At 35.4% G+C, this 18,093-nt stretch overlaps 2 protein-coding genes and 1 long non-coding RNA gene across 3 annotated transcripts; 1 reads left to right on the forward strand and 2 right to left on the reverse strand.

Moving 5' to 3' along the window:
* Nucleotides 1-638: 638 nt before the first annotated feature.
* Nucleotides 639-9,294, reverse strand: LOC109009299 (4-hydroxy-tetrahydrodipicolinate reductase 2, chloroplastic-like). Its single transcript, XM_018989738.2, has 8 exons — nt 9,014-9,294; nt 4,160-4,397; nt 3,550-3,683; nt 3,306-3,380; nt 2,950-3,051; nt 1,503-1,612; nt 1,311-1,398; nt 639-898 (listed from the first exon to the last, which is right to left on the reverse strand). The coding sequence occupies exons 1-8, from the start codon at nt 9,191-9,193 to the stop codon at nt 830-832; spliced, it is 996 nt and encodes a 331-aa protein (XP_018845283.1). The 5' UTR covers nt 9,194-9,294; the 3' UTR covers nt 639-829.
* Nucleotides 9,295-9,426: 132 nt separating this feature from the next.
* LOC109009300 lies at nt 9,427-11,056 on the forward strand. Its single transcript, XR_001999026.2, has 2 exons — nt 9,427-9,530; nt 10,722-11,056. It is a non-coding gene; the product is annotated as an uncharacterized LOC109009300 (long non-coding RNA).
* Nucleotides 11,057-11,383: 327 nt separating this feature from the next.
* LOC109009297 lies at nt 11,384-13,922 on the reverse strand. The gene is made up of 3 exons (XM_018989736.2): nt 13,327-13,922; nt 12,037-12,082; nt 11,384-11,612 (listed from the first exon to the last, which is right to left on the reverse strand). Exons 1-3 carry the CDS (start codon nt 13,920-13,922, stop codon nt 11,565-11,567), a joined length of 690 nt encoding a protein of 229 aa, XP_018845281.1. The 3' UTR covers nt 11,384-11,564.
* Between the last annotated feature and the right edge of the window lie 4,171 nt (nt 13,923-18,093).

Consider the following 18,093-nt stretch of genomic DNA (forward strand, 5'->3'; position numbering starts at 1 on the left):
TTGCCCCCTTGCATCCCACCCAAAACACAGACCAGACATAAAACACCAAAAATCCAAAATAAAAACTCAAAAGGCTAGAAATCAGAGAACGGACGGCAAAAACTGATTTTTTTTATTTTTAAGGGGGATGGGGGCTTCGAACCAAAATTTTCCATTTGAAGAACTGGACTATATATTTTCAGGCTCTTGGCATCAAAAACCGATTTTAGTCGTCATAAGTTATAAACTAAGTTACTAAAGGGCAAAAAAAAATACCCAATAAAAGTTAAATTTTCAGGAGTTTTTCCCATATGAAATGAAGATATCCCAGTTCTCAATTCTCGCCATATGCTTACTATCAATCATTATCAAGTCGGAATTAATTCTCGTTTCGAGACCCAAAAAGACGAGCGTTGGTTGTTTAATTATGGAACCGAGGAATAGGAATAGGCTTGTAGCCTGCAGAAATTGAGATTAGCAGAAGCTAGTTCTTCCCACGTCTACATGACTTTCACAAGCCAGACTGAACATGCATTCAAGAAAATTTCTGCTTGTTTGCAGCCTTGCAGGCATGCCGCCCAATGGCCTCAGCCAGGGTTCTGTAGTACTCGAGCATGGCTCCTTGAACACTCAGTTTGTGTTCGATAGAGACTCATTAGTGAACATCCATATTTCCCTCCGATCCAAATTATCATTGCAACGAACAATCAATCATGTTGTTCAACTAAAATAAACAAGAAACTGACTCGGCTCAAAATTATGAATCCAAAATTGCAATCCCCATGTTACTCGACCAAGATCATCTTTAGCTAAGCTAAATACAGATACAAAGTTGCATGCAAACCCAACTTCATCGCATGTTTCCCTCCCGCAAGACATCAATCATGTCGTAGATCCGCTTGTCGGCCTTTGACCGGACCTGCAAATACACAACATTTGCACAATCAAACAGTGAATGGCTGGACAGACTCTGGAGAAACAACAGGATTATTATTACTACAAATTCAATCAATATTCTTCTTCTGACTTATTCATCGAAGAGTTTTTATTACTAGAAATTCAATTAAAAAAAGATACTCAAATATTATCTTCAAATATTTTGAGAACCAAAGAGAGATTGCAGAAAGAATCAAAAGAGAGCACTGTCTCTTTTGCCTTCTTTCCGCAATATGTCAGATAAAACCACAGCAGTTATTAATTGCTGTTACAGTTAGATTGCATGAGGTTGTACATCATTCTCACAGCGGTCAGAACAATAGGGTCTACATCATTCTAAACCCTTGTTGCAGAACATTGTAACAGGAGGAAGAGAGGAATGGAAGCATTAAAACCTTCTTAGCAAGGAACAACACAGCATCAATGGTACCCTCAGCATATATTGACCTACCACAAACATTATGCTGAAACTCAAAGGAAACTCTGCAAAAAAAAAAAAGGAGATCAAATCATTCAAAGCATATTATCAGACAATAAAAGTTCATAGACAAAATAGGAGAGAGAAAACAGAGGATATCTATTGTTACGTTTCATCAGGTGACGTCAGATGATACATATGAAATGCATGACCAGGTAAATGCTCCTCTGGAACTCCCACCATCTCAAATTGTCGCCTGGGATCTCGTATCATTTGTATCTGACAAAAGTATATACAATTCAAATTTTGTTTGATGAGTAAATTGGAAGATTGGGAAAAAGAAAGAAGTGCTAGGTTCACAAAAACATCTTACAAAAGTAAAGTTCACAAACTGACATAGCTACATGTGATCGTTGGATATACTTTACAAAAAAAAGTGCTTTATAATCTGATGTATTACAGAAAGTCACATCAATTTGTAAGTTTATTTTTGCGAGATCTCTTTATGAGCCAAACATTTCTAAAAACAAAAAACTTAATGAAGATGCCAAAACTTCTGGAAAGCATTCAGAATTCAGACAAAAATCGTTTCTCACCATAAAGTAAATGCGATCAGATACAAGTCAGAAATGACATACTCCCATTAACAACATAACTGTACCAAATTGGAAAAACTAAGCTTTGTAATCAGAATGCTTTCTACATATTTAGTCAAGCGACTTAAGGCAACGACTTGATGAAAATTTTAATTTTGATATCTGCCTGCCAGACTCTTCTACTCCAAGGTACTAATAAAACTGTACAGGCTCTAAGATTTTATACATTGTTGTCCAATCAACATAACTGCAAAAGATCACTCTCATTTGTTTTTGACAATCAGCACCTATCAACATGCATGTATGTCAGAAAAATATTACCACAAATAGTTAAAAAGCACTTTTATCATTTATCCTACATTCCTAGGCTCCCCCATTTATATAGCCTCCAAAAGCACATAAAAGGGGAGTAAAGAAAGGGGACAGAGGATAAAGGAAGACCACTATAATAGAGGTCCTTTTGACATCATATATTAGTATTGGTATTTTAAATAAGTGAAGAATAAAACTGGAGGAACATGGATATTGCCCATATAGTTCCAAAAAAGCCTTTTAACTGCTAATGTGGAATGAATGTTGGCAGCTATATAAGAGAAAACAGATCACATGGATTCAAGGCAAGTTGGCTGAATTCTAACACATTTCTCTAACTTTTTTTTCAGGTCAGTAGAAAATTAATATATATGAGCAAAACTTCCATAAACCTAAACAAAATAGCCTAATTTAAAATTTATTTCTATGTTTATGTAATTTTTTCCTCAATAGGATGAGGTCTTGGGCTGGCGGCACAGCTACCAGAGATAGAATTGGAGTTTGATCTTTCCAATTATAGGAGAAAATGATGACAAATTATGCCCAAAATTATTATTATTTTTTTATCAGTAAAAGATAGATATTATCCCCAAAATTATGAGAGATTACCATCACATTTTTCCAGTAGATTTCACAAGAATTATTTTGAAAAAGAAAAACTAACGCATACATAATCAAAAGAATACTATACAATTATTTTTAACGTACTTGGTCCATATCAAAAGACACGCCCAATTTCTGGAAGCAGGAAACAACAGCTTTGGCAGTTCCAGATGTGTCCACTTTGCTTGCTTGATGGGACTCCATCACCTAAAATTTGAAATCTATGCATCAGACACTGCCAATAATACCCTTGGGCTATGCCTATTTCTATCAATAAAATTCCTTCACTGATAGAAAAAAATAATAATACACGAGTAACTTGAAGTCTCACATAAGGTTCAATTGTTTTTACAGACAAAACGAATCATGAGGGCTGAATTTCGAGCCTAGTTAGTTCATATAATGTTTGAAGCAATTCAGCATTGACTCTGAACCCCAGATAGAGAATGAGTGAGAGAGACCTGTAGGGAGTACCCAGAGAAGGCCCCGGGAAATTCCTTTGCCATAATTTCCATGGCTGCAAGAAATGCAACAACCTGACCAAAACCAATGAATTATTTTTTCTGTTAAGTAGAACACTCAAGTTTTGACCAAACCAATGAATTATAAAAACATGAAAGAAACAGTAACAAAGTATGGGAGAATACACAATTAAGCATTCAAACTAACAAGAAACAAAAAACTAAGAGCACGAAGTCTGATCACCTGTTTACCCATTTGTGGGGAAATTACTGCATAAACCTTAGAGTCTTCTACTGTCTTATAGAGCCTGCCCCTATCTCCACCAGTGGTTCCCATCACGAAGGGCACTCCAACTCTACAATAGAGCTCTGCGTTATCTACATATCCACAACACAAATGGCACAAAAGATGAATATACGCATTAGACTAGGGGATGTGCATTAATGCGGTAAAGTTGTACTTATGGGATATATTTATTCATGATTTCTGATGACAACAGGACAATCGTGGTTTAAGACACAGTTTTGCACAACAAACGTGGATTAAGCACTGTTTTTTTTATTGGCACCGGGTGTCCAGGAACAACGACTAAGCACTGTTATTCTGAGTCAACTTTTTAGGAATACTGAAAGAACATGATTATGACTTCGGTTTAATTATATAGCATCAACTAGGTTAACTTCCCCTACTTGATAACATATAATTGATATCTATTGAAGGTGCACGATGACTTAAATCGCTTTGTTGTAAGATATTATATCAAGCCTCCCTTAGCCACAAACCAAAACAAAAAACAAGTGTGTGGAGTCCAAGTTATGGCCTTTTTTCAAATAGTATGTTCCAAAATAGTTACCATTTACTGTGGAAGGCACTGTATAGTCGATCACAATCAAATTGGGATGTTCATCAAATACAGATGCAAGGACATTTTCTCTGTCAGCAGGACCATGTACCAGAAAATCTTTCCCATTCACTTGCACAGTTTTTCCACACTCCTCTGCAGAGCCAAATGATACAGGAACAAGATTCAGTCCTGCAGAATCGGCTGCTTTGATAACAGCCTTCCCCATTTTGCCTGTACAACCATTTACCTGAAATAAATGTGGTAACAAAAAAATGCCTGAAGCGCACCATCTCAGATGAGAAATAACAGCTAGTCTTAAATTCATAAACTGCAAAATGTACCACTACCCTCATAAGTCATATAAGCAGTACATATAATGGCATAATTATCAGCACAAAAGATATGAAATGACAGAAAAAAGATCAAACGTCATTCAATGATCTTATAAGTATTGGATACCATTGGCACCATACAGCTATGACATTATGCATATGTCAATCCTCGCCAATACAGCTCTGTTTGCTTCCATAATAACATGCAATGACAAAAAAAAAATTATCTGCTAGAAAATACTACATGTTTTGATAGCCATATCTTTCATGAATGACCAAACTTCAACAACAACCCATATTTCTGGAGGTACGTGAATTAGCATTATCTTTACCCAAGCAAATTCACCTGTTACCCTCCTAGATAGTTTTCTATGGTACCAAGTACAGAATAATCAGAACCTAAATATGTACGTGTGCGACTAAGTCCAATCAATGCATGTTAACTGCATCTGATCCAACCAAATGCAAGATGCCCAAAAATAAGTAATCTCTGGGCATGCTAACCTGTAGGACCTCTTTTAAGCTCTCATATTTCAAAATAAAATCCCATATTCTTTAAATTGGAATATTTCCATTAATTAAAAAAATCAAGACTCATAACAAAATTCACACACCAGCATCCCTTAAGATTAACATTGGAATAGTATATCTTCTTTTTTTTTAGTTAATAAGAAATTTTATTACCAAGAATATGGCTGCAAATGGTCCGGTCCGATCCGGTCCGGCGATAGACCGAATATTTTCGGTCCATCATTTTTCCGGACCAGACCGGACCAGACCGGACCGATAGTTGGTACGGTCGGTCTGACCTTTTTTTCTATTTTTTTATTTTTTTAAATAATTAATAAAAAAAATTATTTAAAATACTAAATTAAATTAAGTGACTTATTAATGTAGATTATGTAACAAACTCAATAAAAAAATATTTTATATGGTCAATGATAATAGATTAGATGAAAATTATATTATTAATTTATATAATTACTATATAATTAACTAATTGATATTATATATTTATTAATTCATAGAATATTAACAAGTGTTAATAGCATATTTAAAATTTTATATTGTTAATAGTGATAGGTTAGATGAAGATAAATATAAAATATTGTTAATTTATAGAATATTAACAACTATTAATAATATATTTAAAAATTTATATTGTTAATTGTACAATTATTATATATAAAATATATAGATAAAATATTTTTATTTTATTTTATTTTTCATTCGGTCCGGTCCGGTCCGAAAAAGCCTTGGACCGTGGACCGGACCGAATGTTTTCGATCCTCTAAAATGTGGACCGGACCGGACCGATCTAAGTCTCGGTCCGGACCGAAACGGTTGGTCCGTTCGGTCCGATCGGACCGTTTATCACCCCTAACCAAGAATAGGCAAAGCCCAAGTACACGACATATACAAAGGAAATACCTATTACACACTAAAAAACAAAAAAGGAGGCTAATACAAATTCTGACAATTTTCATCATTTAGTACAAGAGTCTTAGCCCACAAACACAAAGTACTAAAGAAGAAATCCCTAAGTTCTCCCAAATAACGTTCTTTGTCTTCAAAGCATCTCTCATTCCTTTCCAGCCAAAGACACCACATCAAGCACAAAGGAATCATCTTCCATAAGGCAGCAACTCGTTTTCTTCCCTCAAAACCATACCAACATGCAAGTAGATCCACCACTTCCTTAAGCATCACCCAAACTAATCCCGTCCAACCAAAAACCTTATTCCACAAAGACCTGGCCACCTCGCAGTGACAGAAAGGGTGATTTACAGATTCACCATCTTTTTTTTTTTATAAGTAATAAGAAATTTATTAATGTAAGTAGATAGGCATAGCCCAAGTACACAGGTAGTATACAAGAGGAAACACCTAAATACAAGCTATGAAACTAGCAACTAGCAAAGTCTAAAAAGAAAGATTCACCATCTTTCTTACACATGACACACCAATCCACTATAAACATACCACGCTTTCTTAAGTTATCAGTGGTCAAAACTTTACCGAGAGAAGCTACCCAATAGAAAAACGCCACCTTAGTAGGAACCTTCACTTTCCATATGCTTTTCCAAGGGAACTCACAGCCACAGTGACAAGTTAACTCCTTATAAAAAGAACTAACCAAAAATCTGTAATTTTCTGCATGATCCCATAGCAGATTCCCTTCCCTGCACCACTCTTGAATTATAAAGTCTTCCCAAAAAGTCAGAAACAACATTCACTTCCCAATCATTAGCATCTCTAACAAAATCCACATTCCACTGAATTTTTTTTTTTTATAGGTATTCCACTGAATATTATTATTCGAACAAGAGAAAGAATCTGCCACAGCAGCATTTTGATCCCTAGCAATCTTATAAAGAGAGGGAAAGGCAACCTTAAGAGCTGAATCCCCACACCAAATATCATGCCAAAAAGAATCCTCTTCCCATCCCCCCACCTTAAATTTAATATGATTAGAAAACCCCCCCCCAGCCCTTCCAAATGAACTTCCACAAACTCACCCCATAAGCTCCTCTAACTTCATTAGAACACCATTCCCCCCACAAACTCCCATATTTAATATCAATAACATTTTTGCATAAGGTATCTCTCTCAATATGATATCTCCAAAGCTATTTCCCAAGTAGTGCTTTATTAAACAGCCTTAAATTTCTCACCCCCAAACCACCCCAAGAAATCGGTTGACATACCTTGTTCCAACTGACCAAATGAAACTTTTTATCCTCTCATTTGCCTCTCTACAAGAAATTCCGATAAATCCTCTCAATTCTTCTTGCTATCCCTGCCGGCAAAGGAAAAAGAGAAAGAAAAAAAAGTAGGAAGATTAGATAACGTGCTTTTTATCAAGGTTATTCTTCCCCCTTTCGAAAATATAGCATCTTCCATCCAGCTAATCTCTTTTCAATTTTCTCAATCACCCCATCCCAGATTGAAAAAGAATTATGCGAAGCCCCCAAGGGGAGACCAAGGTATCTCATAGGCAGCGAAGATATCTTGCATCCCAATATATTGGCCAGATCTGAAATATTTGAAATGGAACCCACAGGAACAAGATTTGGATGAGTCGACTCTTAATCCCGAAACCACTTCAAAACACAGCAAGACTGCTCTTAAAGCATAAAGATGTTCTTGATTAGGCTCATTGAAAATCAAAGTACATCAACAAATAATAGATGAGAGACTTTTAGGTAATTCCGAGGCTCAATTCCCACCACAAAACCGGACAAAAAACTACCAGCCACCGTCACTTCAATCATTCTACTCAATGCATCAATAATAAGAACAAATAGAAAAGGAGAAAGTAGATCACCTTGTCGCAAACCACGCGAACTGTTAAAGAACCCAACCAGAGAACCATTCACCAAAATAGAAAATTTCAACGTCGAAACGCAATGCTTAATCCACAAACACCATTTTTCTCCAAAACCATATCTCCTAGGCAAATACAAAAGGAGCTCCCAGCTAACATGATCATAAGCCTTCTCCATGTCCAATTTAATTAAAATTCCAGATTCGCCCAACTTGATTCTAGTCTCCAAACATTCATTAGCAATTAAAACAGAATCAAGGATTTGTCTCCCCCTTACAAAAGCATTATGAGACTTCAAAATAATCCTCTCCATCACCCTATTCATCCAATTAGCTAACACCTTTGAAATAATTTTGTACACTCCATTAACCAAACTAATAGGCTGAAAGTCTCTAATCCCTACAGCCCCCACCTTTTTAGGAATGAGTGGAATAGTAAATCAAAGTAAGTGATATTATGTTCAATTCAGAATGTAACCTGCACATGCATATTAAGGCTATGTAGTAGGTGGTTGAACCCTCCCTACATAAACCCATGTAAGAAATGGAGAACCTAAAAAAAGGGCCTTCGATATATCGTTGATTTAAAAATGTCCTTGGTAACATAATCACTTAGAATCTAAATGTTTCATTCTTTTGCTCTGTCTCGACATCAAAAGCGGCAACATAAATCGGGATTTGTTGGATGCTGTTTTTGGATACCCAGTGCTTATTAAAAAAAATGGCATCATAAATCTGGCACAAGCTAAAATATATATTTTTTATAAGTACATGCTAAAATATATTTCCGAAAAGAAAAAATCTATTCATCATCTATTTTCTCATCATCTCATGGTCTAATGGTGTGGCATTAGATGATATATTCATCCCATGATGTGGCGTTAGATGATGGGTTTGCAAGTGAGATAGAATAAATACTCTCCAATCATTTAATACCACGTTATGAATTATGAGAGAACGATGAGAATTGGGATAATGAGTTGTATTACTCTTCAGAAAAATCTAATTAACATCTTAATCTAGTCTAAAACAAAACCAGCTCAACTCTTGTACTAGACTACTAGGTTTATAGCAGTTTACTTGCGTCTCAGGTATAAATTAGACTGCAAATGCAGAGACGAAGTCTATGAACCACCTTTCATAGGACAAGCATTTTGTTTAAGCATTAGTAATTATTTATAAAGAGGGTGTTGTCTTCGTTTACCATGACGGGAATGCTGAGATCCTGCGGCGACGCCGTTTTCTCGAGATGTTGAACGAGTGATACGGACGACGACATAGAGATGAGAGGCGATCTTGATCTTGACCTTTGATTCAGATGAATGGCACTTTTAGGTCTAATCCCCCCAGAAAAGAACGTCAGCTGGTGGAGCAAGGTCGCCATTCTCTGCGTCGTCTACGAGAGAGAGACAGTATTAGAGGCGCGAGGCTAGAGTTGGGGTTTAGCCTTGAAGTCTAAAATCTAAAATCCTGGAAGTGGAACGTGATTTCGATAAGAGAAAATCTTGGTATCAGCCGCTGTTGGGCGCACACATCGCACACCCCATGTGGCAGACCGGGTTCACTAAAAGTGAACCGGTCCTGCACCTAGACCACTCTCGAGCTCTCACCCCACGCTGCGAGCTTCACTCTCTTCCCCCCCCGGGGCCCCCACCCCGAAGCCCCCAACTCCTCTGCACTGTGATTTCGAGTTCGGAATGCGATTTCGACGTCTTCTGCAGGTGATCCTAACAACTTTTTCTGCTTTCTTCTTCCTTTCTGAGATTTCTTCTTCTATGTATTACTCCTTTTTTCTCTGAGATTCTAGGGTTTAGGCATACATATATTTTTTTCTCTGTGTTTAGTTATATTAGCTGTAAATTAATGGTATCTTTGAGAGTGAGCTGTTAGCTTGGTGTGGTTCCATGGATTGTGATAATTTCGATGAGCAACTCTCTTGGGTTAAACATAGTAGATTCTTATGAGACAACTTAAAGAAAGCTTTAATGGCTTGCAAATCATGTAGAGGGGTTAGAGAGAAAAGGTTCCAACTGGGACTTATATGGGAGGAGAAAAACCAGAAATTGCAGAAGTGATGACACTCATACCTTGCTCTCACTAAGTGATTATTATATTATCTCAAATGAGGGATGAAAGAGTTAATTGGCAGCAAGGTTTGGTGGAATCAGCCAACCTACGGAGCTACTAGCCACAACTGACTCATGCCATTGGCAAGCACCCATTGCAATGGTGGAAAAGCTGACTTGGGAGGATATGCGGAAAAAAGGCAAAAGGGCCAATCTTTTTATAAATTTATCCCCAGAAATGAATTACAATTTATCCCCGATCAAAAAAATAAAATCTAACAATTAACAGTGTACAACATGTCCAATTTTTCATTGAATTTAAAATCTTAATCCATGTTTATGTTATTAAAGTTTGGTAGATCATGATGTTAATTGTTAGTTTTAATAGTTTAGGGTGTAAAAGTGGAGTATATTAGAATACAGGGTGTGGCATATGTTGGAAGGGTTTGTCATTAAGTGGTTTCTTTGCTTCATATAATCTTGCAAAAGAGCTAAATACAAACTCTTCTTGTATTTGTGACTGTTTTGTTTTCTTTATAGTCTCTTCTGTTGATCGGTCTCTCTTCTCTTCATCATCATGTACCATAATGATTTTTCTGAATAATGCATGACATCAACCCAATCATCATCGTTTGTAATTGATGATTTTGTGTTGGAACACCGAGTTGTTGGTGTGGTTCGTAAAACCACTAAAGACATCGTACATGAAGCAAAATCCTAGAAGAAAATTTTTCACTTGTCCAAACTATAATACAGTAAAGCAACTTATCATATTAATTAGCATATTGAGTTTGATTTTGCATGGTATGCTTTATCATTTTAATCAAATGTTCGTACTATGTGCAGGGAGAAGTGATGAGGTGTGACTTTTTCATTTGGGTAGATATACTTCACTTGCTAAAAGAAAACATTCGTACAAGAGAGAATAAAGTTTGGAAGATGTAGGATGCCATATTACTGTGGGAGCATGAAGTTCGTAAAAGAGAATATAAAGTATGAGAGAAAGAGACAACTTTACTAAATGAAAAGCAAAAATAATTTTTGTTTATGTTGGGTTGTTACAATTATAATAGTTTTTGATTGGTTTGGATAAACTGTATGTAAATAGCACATTGTATGGTACTCCCCCTATGTTTTGGTTATAATGTACAAAAGGGGCATCTATAGGTTCATTAAATTAACCATTGTAATGAAAAGTTATGTAATTAACCTTGCAATTTTTTTGTTTTGTTTCGGGTTGAAAATAAATGCTACTTGGAAGTGAAGTTTAACGAAGGCATGTGACTTGTAATTAGGTTGATTGATAATGCATGTGACACGTAATGCCTTTGTTAAATCCCACCTTCGTGTAGCTTCCTACTTCTTTTGTCCATTTAAGCTGCGACTCTAAATACCACTTTCACATATGAAACTAGTATGACATTTACACAGCCACACCGACAATTCTCAATATTAGAACATGATTGATCTAAATAATAGCAAAAATTATGACACCTTCACAATGACATCAAATAATCATCCTTGGATTAAGTCATCTAGTAAAATATTGAATCATAATATTCATTCCAATTGGATACAACATTACAAAGCAGCTTATTACAACCTAAATAGTCTAATAATATTCATTCCAAAATCCAAGATTCTAATCTAAGTAGTCTCATTTTCTTGTTTCCTTCAGTGTGCATACTTTTAGCACCAATCTGGCTTTTCATCCACTATACAAAACATTGAAACCACCTGAAAATATCACAAAACAATATAAATAAACCTTAAAATTCATAAAATATTACATTTAGTGCTAGGATTATTAACCTGTATACGAAAAGAATTCATCATGGCACATTTGAACAAGGTCCTCATCAGATCCCAATATATGAAGTCAGACTAGAATAAGGGAACCAAAAAAACACCTTTAAATGCTTGAAGATGCTTAAAAAAATCTATGAGTTACTCATATAGCTTATTTTGTATCAAACATATCCTCCTCATAAGAATGTTGAAAATTTTTAACATATCTTGTCAATAGATTCCCTGTGTGCATCAGCTCGCAAAAATGACACAGAGTGATCATGTTAAGAAGTTCTTGAATGGATTACATCATGGTCTCTTATATATGGTGTGCATCGCTCTAAAAATCAGTATCAAAACAGGAAAATGCGACCTTTGAAACCACGGACCTCGAGAAAGGGATGTAGCTCAAGCTATACCTGCCTTTCACAAACCAAGAAACGGGAAATTAAATCAATAAATTTGCACCAGTGACGAATGGACAGAGAAGTTACAAAATGCTTATAACTGTTCAAATAGGAACCATTCGAGAAAAGGAAAATTAGCTACTTGCATGTTCACATCCCAAAAACTTCTTGTCATAGAAACATCTTTACAAACTTAGTGGAAAACATTTGTTGTTCAATTATCAATTTTTGTGCTTGATTTTCTTCTTTCTATCCTCTTTATTTTCACCATCATATGCAATCAATTTTGTATTACCTGGTTTTGATTCCTTTGTAACATGAAGCAGCTTTCTTTTCTTTTCTTTTTTTAATAAAAACAGAGGAATCACCACCAACAGAGAATAATCACAAAAATTTTACTAAACTCCACATCATCGCTACTACTCAAAACTTATTGCTCACAAAGAAACGTGCACACAGCAAAGAATAAAAAATAATAATTAACAATTCATGTAAATCAATCATATAAAAACTTTTGTGTTGCATTAAATTTATTATCTTTGTCGTCGAGTTCACATTTATAACTTGCATACATAAAATATATGTGAAGAGAAATGGCCAAAAAAATTGAAGTTCTTTACAATATTTGGAAAAATTAATTGTGAAATTAAAATGGTGATTCTCGAAGTGACAGCAATGTACTCACAAGAAAGCAAAGTTCATCATCAAGCCACTTCACGAATGCCTTGGCAAGGACGCTTCAGTTTTAATTTTTGCAACAATGTCACTTTATCAATCAACAAGAAATCACACTGTTAGGAAAGAAATTGACCCAGTTTAATAAATTTAAAGCCTAAACTTTGGGAGGAAAATGAATTGAAGCAGAGGTAGTCTAAAATCGAGGAAGAATGCCCATGATTGTTTCCAACAAAACTGAGGAACAACAACATAACATTTCTGTACTCGTTGTCGATAAATTATGAAAAATGAACCACTCGTCTAAAGAAGGATAAACAGCATTATACCAGATAAACTAGGAGGCATAGATAAGTTGCACTAAAAGGGTTAGAAATAATCTATCCCTTGGCCGTTAATCCTAACGAAGATAATACCCTAACTAAATCAAATAATATGATTAAAATATCTGGATCCCTAATATATAAATAAAAGAAATCATCACAACTGAAGCTCCCTATGTAACATTTTCCCAGTAACCAAACAGACAAAGCATTAGGCCACCAAATGCTTCCATTACAAAGAATAGTTGCAGATAATACCTCAGAAACCTTAGCAAGAGAAGCCGATTGAGACTCCAAAGAAGCAAGCCTGCAAGCAAGGTTCCTCTTTTCAAGCTGCGTTCAGGCGCCTCAACTCCACAACCTCCAAATTTCAGGCAAGGAAGAACCCAGAAAAGAATTTGAAGAGAGCTGGCGCTACGAAGACCAAATTTGGAGCAATTTCTCACTCTAAAGAAAACGCAGAAAATAATGAGAGGAGCACTTTCATTTTGCTTTAACTCTTCCAAAATATGAGCTGAGAAGAAAATAGGGGGGTAGGATTTGAACTGTGCAGTGGAAGGCTCACGGGTGCTGGGCGACGGGAGGGAGGGCGACGAATCGCGGTGCGTCGTGCGGTGGTGCTGGTGGAGGGAGGGCGGAGCAGGTGCTGGGTGACGAGAGGGAGGGAGGGGGACGCGAGAATGGGAGGGAGGGAGGGTGGGTGCGGGATATGGATCAAAATTCGAATGCCTTCGGTATTCATAAATGTAAAACCCACGATGCAAAACGTGTGATTTGATTGAAAAAAAATTAAAGCCACGTATGGTGTGCAACGGATGATGAGCTACAGTAGACTGATCCCTAGTATTACTCATCCTTATAATGTCATAAACATGTATATTAAATTTGGTGAAGTTTCGTTGTATATAGAAGAAGAAATGCGAAACCCTAGTTTTAAAACTTTTTGTTTGGACCGTGACTTTGAACCAAGTTTTAGCCAACCAAATATTATGTTTTGATAATAAATTTTATATAGTTGGAAATCTGGGTTCATTAGCTTTAATTTGATATATCATATGCTTAATTTGGACTTCTTATGAATAAGTTATGATCGATTGAACATGGCTACTCGAAATCTAAAAAAATCAATTTTTTGGCTTGAGGAAGGAGACGATGAACAATATTTTGTTTTCCAGTCCCACTTTCGATAATAGAGAGTGTAGTCCACCCATCTACTTGACTCTTTTTTTTAATCATTTTATGAACACACACATTACAATGACTAAATTTTGAGTTTAGAAGTCTCAAAACACCGTGAGCGGAGGAGGTGATGTACACTCTCCGTCGTGGCAAGTGAAACAGAGGCAAAACAGCCTTTAGAGCAAAAATGAATCACACGCGCGTAGGTGGCGCGTGTGGGGGCTTGCAAAGAATTTCGATGCCATTTTTTTACACTTCCGGCACGTGTAATTATGTGTTGGTGTCTAAAGTTGATTACTATTTTTTTTTTTATTAAAACAGAGAGCCGAAAATCATTTTTTAAAAAAAATGATTTGGGAACTTTATTTTTGTCATACTTCCTCAAGAGCAATTTTTCTGTGTTATGTGATATTTATATACATTAATTGTGGATTCTCTATCCATTGAACCATTATGCATATCAGTATGATTGATTTATTTTTTTTTTTATAAGAAATTGATAGAGTTGACATTGGTAATTTGTTGGGATCATGTATAATGTATATATGTATTTTTATGTACTGGGAGTTAAAATTTCAAGGGATCGATCTAGGAAGCTTCTTGGTTTGTCTCAAGAGATTTACATTAAAAAAATTATAGAACAATTTCGTATGCACAACTCCGAACTCATAGACACTCCAATTGAGAATGGTTATATTTTGAGTCTAGAACACTGTCTTAAGAATAATGAGGAAAATAAATGAATGACCAGAGTTTCTTATGCAAGTGCAATTGAAAGTCTGATGTATGTTATGTTGTGTACACGACCTGACATTTGTTTTGCGGTTGGATTGGTTAGTCGTTATCAGAGTAACTCAGGACCTGTTCATTGGCAAACAGTTAAGAGGATTTTTTGATATTTTCATGGGACAATAGATCTTGTTCTTTGCTACCAGGGTGGAGACATGAAACTGAAGGGTTATAGCGATGCTAATTGGGCTAGTGACAAAGATGAACAAAAATCCACGATGGGTTACACATTTACGCTTAGTAGGGAAGTTATTTCTTGGTGTAGCAAAAAACAATCATGCATCGTTTTGTTCACGATGGAGTCAGAGTACGTTACTTCTTTAGCAGTTGTACAAGAGGTTATTTGGTTGATGGGATTTTGTTAGCATCTAGAGGTTACGGCTCTTTCAAGTAAAACCATTAAGATATACAGTGATAATATGGTAGCTTTGACATATGCCAATGATCCCAAATACCATGACAGAACCAAACACATAGATATTCGTTTTCATTACATTCGAGATATTGTTGCTCAAGATGAGGTGATCCTACAACATATCTCTACTAGCAAGATGGTAGCTGATCCTCTCACTAAGGCTACTAGTAGAAATGTTTTCCAAACTCATGTTAAGAGTTTGAGACTTCATCGAATTTGATATATGTTGTATTAAGAATACCTTAGACTTTATTCTATATTTAACACTGTTAGTATCTATTGCAGTGAGATTATTGTGTTTATCTCGTATTATTAAATAATTGATACTAAGTGAAAAGCACATATTATAAAGAAGTCACAAGGCAAAGCGAGCTAGTAAATATCTTAATGATTTGGAGTATTTAAGATAAATTTAAAAAATATCGCCTTAGCTTTGTTAAGATGAGACTTACAAGAATCGTATATGAAGTATTTGCACAAATTCATAAAGCCTGATTAAAGCGGGATATGAGATCTTAGACAGCCGTAAGAGGAGTGATTGTGCTTAGAAACTCAAGTTAGAGCACTTTTGTAGTAATTAGACTAAGATTCCTACAACGTTTGAATGTGACAAGCCCAATTAAGTGGGAGTTTCGTCGTAACATACATTTCATACTGTATATGCTACAGACGACCATATGAGGGAGTGATTGGATGAGTCCCTGCTCCATCACTATGTGAGCCCTAAACTATCATTAAATTATCTATTTATATGCCATTGAATCTTGAACTATGTCATGAATAAAAACTTGATGTTGCTACTTTAGCATATTTTATTAGGACCACGAATAATACTGTCTTGCAATACATGTCTAGGAAAGCAATAAAGTCTAATTGAATTTACATTAATGTCTAGGAAAAATTGTTTAGATTCTTACTTGTTATTTTATATTTTATAGCCTGGACGATTATGTCATTTTGACTCGATATAATCATGAGCATATTATATATGTGAGATCAATAATTGCTTTGAGTCATAAACTTGTGAGGGATTAAGGACACTTGATCTAGTGAGATCAAATAACCTGGGGCATAGACGAGATATAATGAGTGATGTACTATGTTAGTATGATGATGACTTGATATAATACTCCTACCATTTGTCTTATCGTCAGATCGTACGCTTAATTTTCTGTATGAGGGATAACTGATTGAAAGAATATGAGGAGGTTGTTTGTAACGCCCCAATAGAAGGCCCAAACAACATGGCCTATACTCCAAAAGGACTAGTCAATGATACAATTGGAGCTCTATTGGAACCTTATAAAGAGCAATAACTTCTCCTTTCCAAGCAATGTGGGATCCCATACACTACCTACCCTTATCCATATCATATGGGGTATCACAATCTACCCCCCTTAAATTCCCGACGTCCTCGTCGGGCTTGTCCATTGTAGGTGACATGGCTCAAGTCCCACATTTCTAGTTGGAATAGGCTCTGATACCATTTGTAACGCCCCAATAGAAGGCCCAAACAACATGGCCTATACTCCAAAAGGACTAGTCAATGATACAATTGGAGCTCCATTGGAACCTTATAAAGAGCAATAACTTCTCCTTTCCAAGCAATGTGGGATCCCATACACCACCTACCCTTATCCATATCATATGGGGTATCACATTGTTAATGTACATAGCACCCATAGTGGACAAGTGAAAGATGTTGGTAATGGGTAAATCCTATGACCAATTGGAGTCCACATGGGTGGGGAAGTAATGTGCTAACTCCCCACCACTATCACAACTCTAAGGAGGTTATTTAACTTCCACATATTTAGAGAAGTTAATTAACTTCCAGGTGAGTAAACTCTTTAAAATAAGAGTACGTACATTATTTTGAGCAGATGAAAAAGAGTCTTAAAAGAAGACAAAAACTATTCTCTCTCTCTCATTTTCATTTTCCTAGAGACACTAATCTAGATCTTTTAATCTTGAAGTGTGGAATTTTCTAAGAGACTCTAGTAGTCTCCTAAACGACGTAGAAATGCAAACAACAAAGTGACGTGGACTGTAAGATGAGCAAAGATATGACCTTGTGGAAATTCTGCTCCTTGAGGTAATTCAATTTAACCTTATTTAACAAAAACAATTTAACATTTTGTAAATCCCAAAATACAAACAATATTAAAAAAATTATATTTTAACAATTTTTTTATTTTATAATTTTTTTATTTAATTTGTCTCTATCATTTCCTAAATGAGTTATTCTACAATAAAGTCTTACACCACACACATTCTCACATCTACATGTTCAACATGTGATTTATCATTTTTACTTTTCTATTTAAACAAACACATATTTAAGTATTAAAATATAATGACAAATCTCATATTGGTTAGGTGGAAATTTGTAATATGACTTCCATTTAAGGTTTGCTTGAATTCAAAGATGAGATTAGATGGTTTTAGATTAAATATGAAAATTAAATAAAATATTATTATAATATTATTTTTTAATTTTATTATTGTTTTAAGATTTGAAAAAGTTGAATTGTTTATTATATTTTGTGTATAAATTTAAAAAAGTTGTAATGATGAGATGAAATAAGATAAGATGAAATGAGATAAAACACTTTTTGAATCCAAACAAAGTCTTAGAATCT

The sequence above is a fragment of the Juglans regia genome, chromosome 7 (assembly GCF_001411555.2).
Source record: "Juglans regia cultivar Chandler chromosome 7, Walnut 2.0, whole genome shotgun sequence".
In the NCBI taxonomy this organism is placed as follows: domain Eukaryota; kingdom Viridiplantae; phylum Streptophyta; class Magnoliopsida; order Fagales; family Juglandaceae; genus Juglans; species Juglans regia.